At 40.7% G+C, this 15,296-nt stretch overlaps 2 protein-coding genes across 3 annotated transcripts in view; one reads left to right on the top strand and one right to left on the bottom strand.

Moving 5' to 3' along the window:
* The first annotated feature begins 316 nt into the window (after positions 1-316).
* Positions 317-12,983, top strand: usp42 (ubiquitin specific peptidase 42). Of its 2 annotated transcripts, none has more exons than XM_044178946.1 (18): positions 317-522; positions 2,199-2,448; positions 3,402-3,608; positions 3,778-3,888; positions 4,121-4,220; positions 4,859-4,926; positions 5,035-5,105; positions 5,231-5,313; positions 5,434-5,545; positions 5,702-5,842; positions 6,241-6,341; positions 7,235-7,400; positions 7,520-8,197; positions 8,307-8,386; positions 8,610-9,710; positions 10,316-10,635; positions 10,744-10,809; positions 10,956-12,983. In XM_044178946.1, the coding sequence occupies exons 2-17, from the start codon at positions 2,208-2,210 to the stop codon at positions 10,776-10,778; spliced, it is 3,615 nt and encodes a 1,204-aa protein (XP_044034881.1). In that variant the 5' UTR covers positions 317-522; positions 2,199-2,207; the 3' UTR covers positions 10,779-10,809; positions 10,956-12,983. The 2 variants fall into 2 exon arrangements, with proteins under 2 accessions (XP_044034881.1, XP_044034884.1); XM_044178949.1 differs by lacking the exon at positions 317-522 and adding an exon at positions 815-990.
* The window catches only part of LOC122867768 (cytohesin-3-like), a 35,761-nt gene continuing 32,916 nt past the window's right edge, over positions 12,452-15,296 (bottom strand). Inside the window, exon 13 of the mRNA XM_044178965.1 lies at positions 12,452-13,938. Within this exon, the coding sequence (XP_044034900.1) occupies positions 13,866-13,938 (73 nt within the window). The 3' untranslated portion in view covers positions 12,452-13,865. The remainder of the gene's footprint in view (positions 13,939-15,296) is intronic.

Genomic DNA, 15,296 nt, shown 5'->3' with positions numbered 1-15,296 from the left:
CGTGCAAGGATGTTCAAACAAATGTCTTGTTCTCTGGCCTGTACATGTGGTTGACGGTGATTTAAAGGTTGAGTAGCTGGTCACAGGGAATGCACTCTGTAATATTTTGAGAACTTTTAATAGTGGAAATACTGTGGGTACTCTTAATATATTTATAAATGGGCATTTCAGCAAAGATATAGCAATATGTGCTGTCAAGTCAATCTGATGGTCTGGTTTATAGTCAAATAATTATGCTGCAACCACTTATAATACAACACTCTATGGGTATAAAGCACTCAATGTTGGTTGTACATCATGTACACAAAGGTCAGAGGTGTGCACTGTACATGCGACGGATCTTCCCGAAACACGTTCCTCACAGAGAAACGGCCGAATGAGCCAATCAGAGACCTCGTTTCATCGCAGGTACCCGGATGTACCCGTGGGGCAATTAGCTACGTCATTGTTCACCGCCGGACACCCGCTGGAAATAAGGAATGGATTTACAACCGCAATTAACGTATTAATAACAGATTCCAGGTGAGTGTGTTGTTGCTTTAACGATCGAGTGGCACTTTAACTGTGCAGCCGTAATATTTTGGTATTTCTGAGCCGCTAAGATTAGTTGTAGTAGCCTTACACCGGTTCTCTGTCATGTCGGAAAGAGCAGCGCAGTGAGCACACACAACCGCCGGTGTCGAGCCCCTCCTTTCCCGGCTAGCTAGATGTCCCGTTACTAGGGCCCACGCATTGTAAATCAAATCTATTTCGAGGTGGAAACAGAAAACTGCCCTTCGACATTGAAAGTAAATGGTTATGTTACTCTCCGCCATGTCAGTCATCTCCCATCGTGTCGCGCTAGCTAGCAGTGTTAGCATCAATATTGCCGCACGTAATGTTAGCTCAGTTCGGTAGCTATGTGTTACGTTCGCTGTTTCCATGGTATTTGTGGCTTCGCGAATCGCTCGCTCTTCATTAGCCATTCTGTTCCAGTCTTCGACGAGAAAGGTGAGCTTTTAATCGGTGCTCCGTCTCCCACAAGGGTTAACGAAGGTTTAATGTGTGTTTTATTGAGGTTTATTGGCGCTGCGTGTTAAAGGCCTAGCTGCCGTCTGTTAGCCAACGTGAGCCAGTCTGCTCTGCCGGAGCGGGTGGGAGGGAACAGCTGTTGTTGTAGACGTGCTTCCGACCAGGACATTTCCTCAGTCGACTTTTTAAACTAGTAACGTTTACTTGATAACTTTAGCACGGCTAAATAATTTTCATGTTAGGTTTTAGAAGTTTGCCGTTTTGAAAGTAGAAGTTAATACCTTGCCAGTGTTTTCTGACGTTTGCTTTTTAAAAGCAACCTTGCAAGGTGCCCATAAATGGCTATCACCAAGAGCTAACTTAATTTAGTTTTAGGTACGAGCGGAGGCTGAATGACAAATGTGTAACTGTTAACTCACTTACAGTCCCTGCTATTATTTTGTTTATAGCTTTTGTTAAGTGATACGTTTGCTAAGTGTAATCAGTCAGCCTTGATGTTTTCTCCAACATCAAGCCATTGTGGTCTCTTGTTTAGTCATAATATACAATGCTAGGTATAATAATAACATGCCACCAGAATTCACTGCTGAGAGATTTAGGTATTTCAGACTGCTCCCACTGAGCTTGGTTACTTTGTTAGGCTATATAAATAATCTGCTATACAGTTGCTTGGTTTCTGTTCTTGATTTTTCAAATATAGTGAAAAGGGGATTTTTTCTTAAAATATATCACCTGATCTAATATTACATTCTGACTGTTTGCTATAGGTGATAGTACTAGATAACAGCAAAACTGACTAATTCAGATAATACAATGTATTTGACTGCACTTTGTAAGTGATTATTTGTGATAAATAGTGATACTTTAGCTATGGCGTTTAGTGGTTGTAATGTAAATGTAATGTTATCCAAATTAGTTGTGGGCAATATGGTCTCTGAGAATGAAAAGACATGCATAATTTAGTGTGCGTTTCACTTATCTAGAACAGTCAAGTTAAGAAAATTGTATTACTCTATATTTGAATACAGCTTCTCAAGACAAGACATTTAGTTTGTGCCAGGATGTGCCCCACACACAGATGTGTCTCCATATAAAACAACAACAGAAATGAAAAACACCTTGGGCTTAATCTGTATTTTCTGCAGCTCATAAAGTTGTATACTTATGTGTTTCTGCCCCTCATACAGCAATGAACAATGACCATAGTTGACAGATCTTCAGAAAAGTCTGACCACGAGTCAGTCGGGTGTAAGCGATCTCCCTTCACCAGTGGTGACGTGGGGATGGACGGCAGCTGTTCCAGCAGCTGGGCAGTGGGACCCACCATGCCCAGTGACTCTCCGAGGCTGAAGGCTCCAGGAGGCTGCCTGGGCCCAACGCCTGGAGCTGCAGTCTACAACAGTACGCCCTCCTCTGTGGATCGGCCCAAGGAGCAAGGTAAGAGCACTGGCTTTTATCAGCTGTGTTTTTAATACATGTGTCTTGAAAGCTGGGAGGAAACTATTTAGGATGTTGACTGGTCACACGTATTCCATTGTGCGCTGAGCCGAGCTCAGCTAAGTTGTACTCTCTGCCTTACCCTCCATTTATCCCTCACACAGTAGACACATGGAAGAGTTACCAGGCCTCTGTTGTCAAGCAGTACAATTATGCATGCATTTGAGGCTAATACCAAGGGTCAGTATTTTCCCGTCCATATTTGAAATGCTGATCTACACTTTATGTCTCATAACAAATGCAGGTTCAAAACAAAATGTTTTTCAGACCTGGCTATCTTAACATAATTAAGTAGTTTTTACAAAATAGAGCATGTTGCTGATTTTCATATTCTGTCATTGAATTGGCTGTATTTGATTTAAGTGACATACTCTTGCAATCAAATTGATAACTGTTATCCGGTAATTTTATACATAAATAAAACAAAACTGTACTAATGAAGCAAAACTTTGTGCTACTGTTTCTGTATGAGAGTTTGATACAACTGGTTTTGTGGATCTTGTGTTGCTGCTTCTACTCTACTTTCATTCATCCAGTTACATAATCAAGCCAGTTTTGAATTGAGAGCATGATCAATCACTAGAGCCTCTGGCGCAATTGTTGTTTTGACATAAAGAGCAGCAGCCTGGCAAGCAGAAACAAAAGAGAAAGCAAACTATGTCTTGTCTTTTATCCTTCAGCTTATTTTACAGTCTTACTTAGCAGTGCAAATCACTTTATATTATCAGTTTAGACTGAAAGCTATGACTGTAAGGTCCTGATGTTCTGTTACTATGTGTCAGTATCTACTTACAAAGGCAAAGTAGCATATATACAGATATTTGTTGATGTCCTTGACCTGGCAAATGCATTGAATCTAATTTTTAGTAATGATGTTGTCTCTGTGTGTCCAGTGATAAGCAGTGATGACGGCATTGACTTGCCCCAGAAGGTCCTCTTCCCTCCAGAGCGGCTCAACCTAAAATGGACCCAGGTTCACCGCGTTGGTGCAGGCCTGCAGAACATGGGGAACACCTGCTTTCTCAACTCAGCCCTGCAATGTCTCACCTACACCCCTCCGTTTGCCAACTACATGCTGACACGGGAACACTCCAAAACCTGTAAGTTAGTGTTTCAATGTGCTTTGCACCAAGTAATTTCTTGTGTAATTGTACAGTCATGCAATAATTATCACATCAGTCTTGGTCACTTCTTCAGGATCTATGAGCTGCTGTCTTGCCTGATTCATGTCTTACTCATCAATGTTTTGTCCATCTGTCCCTGCCGTAGGTCACGAGCCGGGCTTCTGTATGATGTGCACCATGCAAAATCACATCATTCAGGTTTTTGCCAACTCTGGGAATGTCATAAAGCCCATTGGTGTGCTCAATGAGCTCAAAAGTAAGTGGTTGTCTGTAGAGCTAAAACACTGAAGTTGTACCCTTTCACAAAATGTTTATCTGAAATGAATGACAGGAGGCGCTGTGTGGCTGTTTACGTTTTTAATTTTGGAGGGAAATTTTCTGGTGGGAATTTTTAACTTTACATCTGCGTGTAAGTGTGATATCATTTATCAACTTCTTATGTCTTACTATTTTGTGTTTGTTTTTGTTTTGTTTTTTTCCCCACACAGGGATTGCAAAGCACTTCCGCTATGGAAGCCAGGAGGATGCCCATGAGTTCCTGCGGTACACAGTGGATGCTATGCAAAAGTCCTGCTTACCTGGAACCAAGTAAGTTTCATCTATTTACAAAACCATCATATGTTTACCTAGAAAGTTTAACAATCTTTTTGGCTTTTATTAAATAATTAGTTATTTGATGTTAATATATATACTATATTCTATGTATTCTGTATTGTGCTGATCCACAGAACATTCACCAAAGGCCTTCCAATCTAAACTTTCAGTCTAAATCTTGCATAAATGTTTATCTATATGTAGATACATTGAAGTATTCATGTTTTTCTGCTGAAATATATGAAATCAGTGTAGAGCCATTGCCGAGTATGTTATGCACACATACATGCATGTTTAATAGATACACTGGGCTGGCCATTGTGGTTCTCAGGGGACTTTTTTAAAAAGGGTTTTAGGAACCTCAAGTATCAAGTTGATTCTTATTCTGTAGTAACATGTGGCCTCTCAACTAATTACTCTTGCTCTAATTCTTCCCTTTCTCGCTCCTGCTCTTTGGTCTTTAATATGTTGTGACTTGTCGGTGCAAAATACTGTAAAGTGATATTTTTTCTCTGTTCCAGTGTAGCCAGAAAATGTTTGTTTGTTTGTGTGTTAGATTAATAAGGCAACCAGTCTATTATGTCATTACCCTTATTGGTTGTTTTTCATCCTCATATTTATCTCTGTCACAGATTGGACAGGCAAACGCAGGCAACCACTTTCATCCATCAAGTATTTGGCGGGTATCTAAGGTCCAGAGGTAAGTTATTAGCGTTTCTTTGTTTCTTCTACACAATGTCATGTTTTTTGTTTGTTTGTTTTACAGCTTTGCTAAGCTTATGAATATACTCTGATTTTTCTTTTTCAGTTAAATGTTTAAACTGCAAAGCAGTATCTGATACATTTGACCCTTTTCTGGATATTACTCTGGAAATTAAGGTAAGACACAATTCATTGTCACTTGTGGGTCTCTGTTTTACTGCAAATCTGTAACAAACCAATTAATTCAGATTTTTGCAAGGATCTTCAGAAAACTAATAAAAACGATTTTTCTCTGCATGCAGACAGCTCCCAGTGTCTCCAAGGCTCTGGAGCAGTTTGTCAAGCCAGAACAGCTGGATGGAGAGAACGCCTACAAATGCACCAAGTAAGTTGTTTTTCAACGGAATTCAGCAAAGATGACAAAAAAAAAGAGCCAGTGTTTTATTTGTTTGTTTATTTATATGTTGGTTTGCCAGCTAACTAACTGAACATTTGTTTTTCTTAGGTGCAAAAAAATGGTCACAGCCTCAAAGAGATTTACCATCCACCGCAACTCCAATGTGCTCACCCTCTCACTCAAACGCTTTGCAAACTTTAGTGGAGGCAAAATCACAAAGGTACCATGACATGTGTGGACTATAATATCGAGAGCCATGATATAGCTATAGGACAGCAACCGTAATTTAGTGTTTTTATTAAGATTTTTTTTTATATATATATATATATATATATATATATATATATATATTAATCAACAGTTTTTTGGTCATCAGGATGTGAAATATCCAGAGTACCTGGACTTGCGGCCCTTCATGTCTCAGTCCCAAGGGGACCCCCAGGTCTACGGACTGTATGCTGTGCTGGTCCACTCTGGATTCAGCTGTCATGCTGGACACTACTTCTGCTATATTAAGGTACTGGCACTGCTATGGACCACTGTTCTAATCTATCAGGACGCTGCTGTTGCCAAGTACACATGCACACATTTGTCTCTCTATCACACTATAACACACACTCAACAACTCACTATAACAGTTTAGTTCCTACAACTCCTGCTCTTAACAGACTGAGGTCTTAACTTAGAAAATACTACTACTTAAAAAAATATGTTATAATATGTATGATAGCACATTTATATATGATGATATTTGTACTTGACAGTTGAAATTTCTCAACCTTTATTATATTTAACACTTCAAAGGCAATTCAGAAACTGAAAAAAGTAACATTTTGAAATGGAGGATGTGTAACAATGATGATTATGTTTAGCAAATATGTTAAAACCTGCCAACTGTTCTGTTGTGTCTGCCAGGGAAGCAACGGGCAGTGGTATCAGATGAACGACTCCTCTGTATCTGTCAGTGACATTAGGTCTGTTCTCAACCAGCAGGCCTATGTCCTTTTCTACATCAAGTGAGTAAACCATCATTTTTATTTTATTTTATTGGGTCATAAGGGAGCTTGAATTCAGAATTAATGTGTAGAGCATAACAGAAATGTAATCAAAGCAACGATTTACTTTAGGTTGGCCCCGTTGTACTCAACCTTTTAAAGTTTAAATATAGCCTTGAATGATGCTTTAAATTGTTACCTTTGTGGTATTGCAACTTAACCTGACGCACTAGATGGTTTGTTACACAGAACCATCTGAGAAGTTGTCCTTGGAAACTATTTGGAAAAAAGGCAGGCACTTTCCAAAAATACTTGGCAGGTGATTGGATGAATCATCGGTCTATCACCGTCTATCACGGGCTAACTTCAACCAATCAGATCAACGAACCATATGATGTAGTAGGAGAGCCGAAGCCAGTCGGGAGAAGAGTGAAAACATCTTTTTCATCGAGAAAAGCCTTCAGTGCCGTTCTTTGTTCTTCTTTCAATGAAGAAATACTCTACAGTTCTGATATAACTGATGCTATAGCAGCATCTACGCTAACCTCTTTAGGAGCCTCCATTGTTTTGTTTTTTTCGAACGAACAGTCGCTACTCTTCTCACTATCGTCACACCTAAACCACGCCCGTAGCTGCCAGTAGTTCTTCATAGGACGCTGATTGGTCCGAACCACTGTGGTTCGGCCACAAGCGCATAACTTGAAGCCTGGCAAGATGGATTCTCGTGTGATCTCGTGATCTCGCGAATCCAGCTGCCTCGCAAGGTAAATTTCAACTCTGGTCACACAACCAATACTGCAATAGATACCCACCCCAAAAGTCTCAAAATCTTTAATATGAACCCTCTCACTCAATTAACATTGGTCATTTCACATGTTTCCTGTTACTAATGTACCTTTCTTTTGTGTCACTAGGTCCAGTGATGTGAAGAAAGCAGGGGACTACAGCCACATGAGCCATAACCCAGGCATCCCTGGTCAGTCGTCTCCACGACCGGTGGTGATACCCCGCATCAACACCACCGTCCACCACAACAACATTGGCTTCATAGGTCCCCAGCTGCCACCACACATGACCAAGGTACTGCAGACTTTCTTGCATCTAAATACATATTTGAATGTTGTCAATTTAAGATATATAGCCAGTGTTTGAGCTAGACACTCAAACATGTTCTTGTGTCCTTTTTGTTATCTCTTCAGAGCACTCTCCATGTTAATGGGAATGGATCTCTGAGGGACTATCCAACCAACTCCAAGCCCAGTACCAGCAGCAGTGTTGTGGGAAAACCTAGCCATGGACTGGCCTCTTCCTCTTCTTCCATCTCCCACTCAATCAGCCGGCCCACAATGATCCCAGACCACGACAAACGGCAGAAGCTTTCATTCTTCATTGGACAAGGCAGACAGAACCGCCCATCCTCCTCCTCGTCCTCTTACAGCCAGCCGTCCTCTGCCAGCAGCAGCTCCTCCTCCAGCTCTCTATCCTCCTCACAGTCTACCTCAGACGTCCACTCAGACATTCGATTTGTTCCACGTCAGCTTAATCGCGTTAACGGCACGTCTTGCAGTAACGGGGATCACCACACTGGAGGGAATGGAGCGTCATTCTTGGTGCCGTACGGCCAAGAGTCTTCTGAGGAATCGGACCAGGAGAACTGTGGCACTCTGGATAACGGCCGTTTAGCCAAGTCTCACCTTAATGGAAACAACAGAACAGGAGAGGGCTTTGATAATTCTCCTAAACCCACCAACGGAGAGTCAGGGATGCACCGCAATGGTAACGGATTAAATGGACCAACCCATGGCACCTCGAAATCCAGTCAAAACGGCCACCATTATGGACACCACAAAGTGAATGGACACAACACCCCTGATAAAGTAAATGATATGCTTTGTGTTTTTGCTATCTCTTCATAATATATTAACAACTTAATGAACAGGAGTTTTGTGTCTGAATTTATAATCATGTCTTGTTTTTGCTCCTCAGATCTCTGGCAGTAATCATGGCAGTTCATCCTCTGTGGCTACTGTTGCTGCTAATGGGCTAGTCAGTGACCATGGTCAAAGGTAAGATTAGCAATCTAAAGTTATTGCTCCTTCAACCACGTATTAAGCAGTTTAAAAAAATATTCTTTGAGTAGTGAGGAATGACTAATTAGTTTTAAAATCTACTTGGTTACATTGACATTTGCGTTTTTCTCAAATTTTTACACTATGCACAGACATTGCACCCTGAAAGTGTGATATAAAACAATATTTATATGCTTGTATATTTTGTTTGTTTTTCCAGCAAAGAGGCACATACTTCTGCCTCATCCCATGCCAGTTCTTCTCAGAGCATCCATCCTGCTGCCAGTGAAAGCCAGCACCTCTCCACTCCTGACACAAGGGCTAAAACTGTGTCTGAACCCCTGCCTCAGCATACAGCATCCTCCGCTGTTAGCTCTCCACCTTCAGCTACTGCTACAAAGACCCATTCTGTCACATCTAGAGAATCTGCTTCTTCTAGCCCTGCGGCCTTATCCACCCTGCCAGACTGCTCCCAAAGCACCAACGGGGCCTCTGCAGCTCCACAGAAGGTTAGCAGAAGTGGGGATGAAACAATAGATCTACCACAGACCAGTGGTCCGTCAGCAGCGACTGAAGGACGTACAGATGCTAAGGAGCAACACCAAACCAAGCCCAGTTCTAGAAGCAATGAAGGACAATCTTCCCGAGACAGGGAGAGAGACCGACTGTACTCTGACTCGAGCAGAGACAGGGAGAGACACTACAGGGACAGGAGTCAGGAGCGAGAAAGTGACGGTGATCGTCATCGGTACAGACGGGACTACCACGATTATCGGCATCATCGCTCGTACAGGGATCGTTTGCCTCCTCATGATCGTAACTACAGGGACTGGGAGTCTGAGCGTCACTGGGAGCGGACTCACCACCCCAGGGGGCGCGATCGTGACAGGTGCTCTCACCATTACCACTACTATCACCACCACCGGTCCAGAGAGAACTCTGACCGTGGGCGGAGGGGACACTGTTATCCCTACCGTGAGGAGTCTCATAGTCGCTCTAGGTGGCAGGACGAGAGTCGAGAGTCCCGGGTGGTGAAGGACAAGAGCAACGGCAGGGAGAGGGACTATTACTCGTCAAAAGAGGAGAATTCCTCACCTGCCATAGTGCCAGAAACCTCCACAAAGTCCAAGGGCTCACCCCCTCGGGCTCGTCTCTCCACGTTTGAATCTGCTCCAAACAGGGAGGATCAAAATCACAAGAGGACTGCTGATCCTCTGAGCAAGGAGAGGGATGACAGCTCTGAGGCCCGTCGCTCTAGAAAACACAAAAAGAGCAAGAAAAAGAAGAAGTCAAAGGATAAAGAGCGGCACCGTGAGAGCGGGTGAGTAACGCTATCTTTGCCTCCATGCTGCATGACACATCTTTGTGTAAATTTTGTTTTGGATTGTAATACTTGCCATTTTGCACAATCATTCAGTGTTAGAAGATCACCATCAGTTGTACTCTCCTCCATTGTAAAGTGAATTGCATAATTTCCTTCTCATTATTTTTAGGCTGAAACTATTAGTCAATTAATCAATTAGTCAATCGACAGAAAAATTATCTGCTATAACAATTTGTATAATTAATTGAATTAGCAATTTTTCAAGCAATAATGGAAAAAATGCAAACCATTCTCAGCCTCTCAAATGTAAGGATTTGTTGCTTTTCTGTCATAACATAGTAAACTGAATATTTTGGGGTTTTAGACTTTTAGAAAACAAGACATTTGAAGACGTCACCTTGGGCTCTGAAGTTGTGATGGGCATTTTTTTCACAATTGTCTGATATTCTATTGACTTAACGATTAATCGATAATGGAAATACTTGTGAGTTGTAGCCCTACATTATTTGTCTTTAGCTGACGACAAAGCCTGCTGCCTCAGTTAGTCTTGGATTTAGTCGTGGATTGAGATTAATCATGGTGTGTTTCCCGCCTCCCTATAGAAGCTCTGATGTGGATTCAGACCGAGCTACTGAAACGAAGAAGAAGAAGAAGAAGAAGAAGAAGAGGCGGCAGCGGGACAGCGAGGCCGAGCAGCACAGTCTAGGAGCAGCTCGGAGCCACGAGAACAGAAACAGTGAGGAGAGGGAGAGCCGCAAGCGACATTACTATGACATCAAGGACACTAAACATAACAATGGTATTTTGCCAGAAAAACGCCGGCGCACAGAGTACGCTGATGGCAGCAGTGACCATCTACCGCCCTCCCACCACACCTCACCCACAAACGGTTCAACTCATCGCCATCTCAACGGATACACAGGTATTGTAGGATTTTCACATTCAAAGTCATCCTCAAAAATCACTAAAGTGCTGAAATAAATGCTGCTGTGGAGCTTGTCGATTTTAAAGTGTTGGTCCTGTTTTGTAGGAAATGGTTACAGTCAAACCAATGGCGACTCCTAAAGATTCTCTGGTGGCTTGAAACACTGACTCTGTAAGTGGGAGCCCTTTTAATGATTATCACAGTATGCTCTATTACAGTCAGTGCTAATATACAGTAGGAACTCTTATTATTGTCAAATGTTTTAGTTCTTAGTTCTGCAAATCGATTATATGGAGGCCTCTTCTTTCTTGTTTCAGACGCATCAACACCATTTTAACAACAGCAGAGGAATGACATCAACAACTTTTTGACGTGGTGCTTCTTCATTGGGAATATATTGTATTTTTACCACAACTAAAGTGTTTTAAATGTTCAGAAATCTTTTTTTAAGGCATTGATTTGTTTGCTGTAATTCTCCTAACTATGGTTAAAAAAACTGTCACCTGTTGAACAGTTATGATGAAAAATATTAATATATACTTGTATGATCACAAAGCCTGGAGCTTAAACATCTCAACTGCTGCTCAGTGGAACTCAGGACTTAAAAACTTGTTAACACCCATCACGGATATCCACCTGCTTCAAATGAGAATGAAACAAAAGGGAAACGTGTTGCCTAAGAGAAAAACTGTAAGGCATCACGTTAGCTGCAAGTTTAAGATGTCACCATATCTACAGAGCTGCGATGTGTTTTTTCTTTGATCCCACTGGGAGCGGACAAACTAAGACAGACGATTGCAGTGGTGGGAACAAGGCGCCACTGACTGATACCTCCACGTTAACCCTGGACAGACTTGAGGACATTTCCCAGCTTTTTTTGTTTTGTTTGTTTCCATTTTGATCTGAAGCCTAAGATTCACTCTGTAATTTTTAAACTTTTTCACGTATGTGGAGGTTTTTGCCTGGATCATGCCCCTCCCTCCTCTCTCACATTATTTTTCTTTTCTTTATAAATGTTTAAAGAAAAAAAAAAGCATTCAAAAATTTGTTATCATGGCTGTGGACCATTTGTGTTTGCTTTTTAATGAAAAATACAGTTTGTGTCTTCTAGCGTCAAAAAATACTGTGAATTTAATTTTGAACTGTACTATCAGTTATTTTTATACATAAAAATCCTGTATCAGGGTTATCAGTAGATGTTTTGTTGTTTTGATTCGTTTTTAGAAAAACCCATGTTCATTTTGACAATATTCTCTGGACTAAAGTCAGTAATGAGTATGGTTTGCTTTTTGTTTTGGATTTTTTTTTTCCAACTTTAGACAGACGTTGAAAAACTGCTGTCATATCTTTAGTTTAGCATGTCAGAATTTATACATTGTATAAGGTAAAAGCCTTAAAATACATTTGTTAATGTCAGAAATTGTAATTTGTTCTTGTCTTTGACTTTGTTTACAAGCTGCGTTGAAATGAATGAAAAATGCTGATTGAGATGAATGACGAGTTACCAGGGATTTTTGAGACGCTCCTGTTTGCCTTTTGTATTATATACTAGGAATAGACTGATTGTATTCAAGCCTCTTGAACAAACTTTCCACTCCAGTTAAATACTGATGTAGATATATTAAGTGAGGATGGAAACGGATAGCACTCATCTGTATTCAGGTTTTGTTAAATACACACTTTTCTAGCTATTAGAGTCAGCAAGACGATTATATATATTATTCACACCACAGTTTCCATGTTTGAAATAACCAAAGACCGGTAAGTTTAGCGAGTCAAGCTCTTCTCGCTGAATTCACATGCACACAAAAACTTTTCTGATCAGCATGTATTTTTATTCAATCTCAGTCTTCAAAGTATTCAGGAGCAGTTTTCCCAAACAAGTCATGTTTAAACTCCATCTACTAATGAAAGATCAGGCTGCGAGTTGGCTTGATCTGTTTGGGGAAAACAGTCCTCAGATTCCAGTCAGCATTCACATGGTATTCAAGGGTATTTTGAACCCGTTTGTGTCCTATACTCTACTGTCTAACTCAGCATAGTGAGTTTTTCTTTCATATAACATCATGTATTATCTGATCTTCAGTAATAACAGTGTGAGGTGGTTTCACTGCTCTGCAAAGAGCTGCACAAAGTCCCTCTTCCACTATTGTAAACTGTTAGCGGTTAAACTAAAAAGGTGAACGGGTATAGGCTACGGCCATTATGATTTACACGCTACATAAACACAACAAAGAAAAAAACAAAACAGTATGTACATTATATACTATACATGCATAATGTAAATCGGGGGCTGCCTCTTGTTAAACAAATCAAGAAAATAAATACTAAAGAAATGAACTTCATCACAGAGGTGGATCTTCAATACATAAAATGAAACCATGGCCACTTAAAAGGGTCATTACACTCAACATATGTTAAGTATTATTCCTCAACCTGCATCAATTTCTTTGCCTTCAAACAGGAAATAAGGAAGCATACTGTAAATGAAAAAGTATATGAACTTAAATTTCATTGTCTAGAATATCATGTGTTTGCATATACAGATACAGTCACTTGAGGGATAACAATCAGACCAGCTGATGTATAAGCTTGAGGCTTTCTGTAGTTACTGGATACTACAAAAAATTGTTGGTGTTGGCAGTTGTCGAAGGGCGTGTGAGGTGAAGATAATAAAATGTTGACTGGCATCTGGGCGTCTTGCTGGCAGACAGCAAACAACCAACCAGGCGAGCCGGTCTGGATGAAAGGAATGAGGGTGGATATTGAGGTTTCAAATCCTCACACTGCATGTGCAGCACAGTAGATTCCTTACGTGACCAGCAGAGGGCAATCTCATCACAGCCACACACTGATTCCAGTCATGGCTGTTCCTCCAGACAACTGTAGTCCTCATCCTTTTTGTCCATTCGCTATCATCCAGCTTGGTAAAGATTTTGCACACAGTTCTCTCTTCTCCATAAAGTCTCACCCAAATAGCACATCAGTGCACAAAGTCTGTGCCGGATATAATAAAACCTTCACATCAACCAAGAGCTGAGGTGCAGACAATCTTCAGGTGGAAATAAACTTGATCCATTTCAGTCCAAAAAACTCCCACCTGTCTGCTGTTTGTCCTCCAACCCTGAAAGAACAAATGGGAAGCCTTCATGACCCCCGTAACATACACATACACACACAAGGACTCTGCTGGTCACAGACATGGTGGCGTTGAAGGTGGACGGTCATCATTTCTTATTGGCTATCCTCCGCTTCCTGGTGGCCAGCATGTCGTAGAAAGGATCCCTGCTGATGCTTGCTCTGTGGAAAGAGGACAGAAAGGAATGGATCACTGATCGACTGTTCGACACTGTCTAGACAACTCTGTTGTCTCCAGGACTGATTTGTCAACATTGTGAACAAGATGCATTTTTATTACGAGTCAAAGATGCTTGAATCTGTTGATGACCATTGCACATGATCAATTTGTGATGTTTGGAGCATTCCATAACTATTTTGGGATGAGGTCCAGTAATTTCTCAGTGTACTAACTTGATCTTTATCTGTCTTGTCTCTATCGGTCAGTGCATCTTACTCAAAACACATCATGTCTTGTGTCTGCACTGCATTCTGGGGGATCTAGAAAGAACCCTGTTTGCTTTGATTCAGAGTGATCCAACACCAAAACCTGACATTTACAGTGATTTCTTACACCTCTGAAACCTGTTCTTCAATCAAACTCCACTGGCTATAAATATCTCAGCATCTCATTATTTATGTTATCCAGAGAAAAAACAAAACAAAATGTCAATCAAAATGTACATAGCTGACAGGTTACTGTCATTACTGTCATTACAAACATGTTAGCAAAGTGTTTAATATTATTATAACATTATTTATATCTATTTAAAACACCCAACAGACATGAAACAACATAAGCATTCATTGGGAGTCGTGTTTCTGGCCATTTGATGAATGTAAGTCCAATATTTGCTCTCCTGAGGGAAATATCTGGCTCTTTAGTTGCTAAATGCGCCACTATGTTCACCATCTAGCTGCTAACTTTGCCTGCCGTTTTGTGTTGGGCAAGTAGCGTACAGTGGGTAAGTCAGAGCGTTTTTGCTAAGAACAGCTTCCGACGCTATGAGAGCTGTTAGACTGCACCAAAACAGTGAATTTGCGTGCTGTAAAAGTATTATCAGCAAAATTGACTTAAAGTATCAATAGTAGAATAGTAATAGTAATAGTAATAGTAAAAATACTCATTATGCAGTAAAATGGTCCCTGTCAGTGTTTTACTATTATATTTGATATATATGTTTCTGGATTAATATTACTGCTGCATTAATGTGTATGTTGCATTTTACTGCTGTAGTTGTTTATGGTTGAGCTAATTTTAACTACTTTATTTACTGTTGGGTAGTTTAATCTACAGCTATGCATCATGGTCTATAAGATCATAATATGTTCGTAGCATCGCTGTCCTGTGAGAACCACGTATCTCTAACAAGTCGACTTTTCAGGAGCTCAGAAAAACAGCCCTGTTTTCAGCTTCGTGACGATGCATTTTCCAGCTAATCCAAGGTTGTTTTTTTTTTTAATTTATCTTAAAAAGTCCACAACCCACAAATGAACTTAATCCGTCAGTTTATCAGAAAAAATTCAAAACCACCAAATTT

The sequence above is a fragment of the Siniperca chuatsi genome, linkage group LG20 (assembly GCF_020085105.1).
Source record: "Siniperca chuatsi isolate FFG_IHB_CAS linkage group LG20, ASM2008510v1, whole genome shotgun sequence".
In the NCBI taxonomy this organism is placed as follows: domain Eukaryota; kingdom Metazoa; phylum Chordata; class Actinopteri; order Centrarchiformes; family Sinipercidae; genus Siniperca; species Siniperca chuatsi.
The sequence above is the reverse complement of the archived record's forward strand: the minus strand, read 5'-3'. Positions and strand labels throughout refer to the sequence as shown.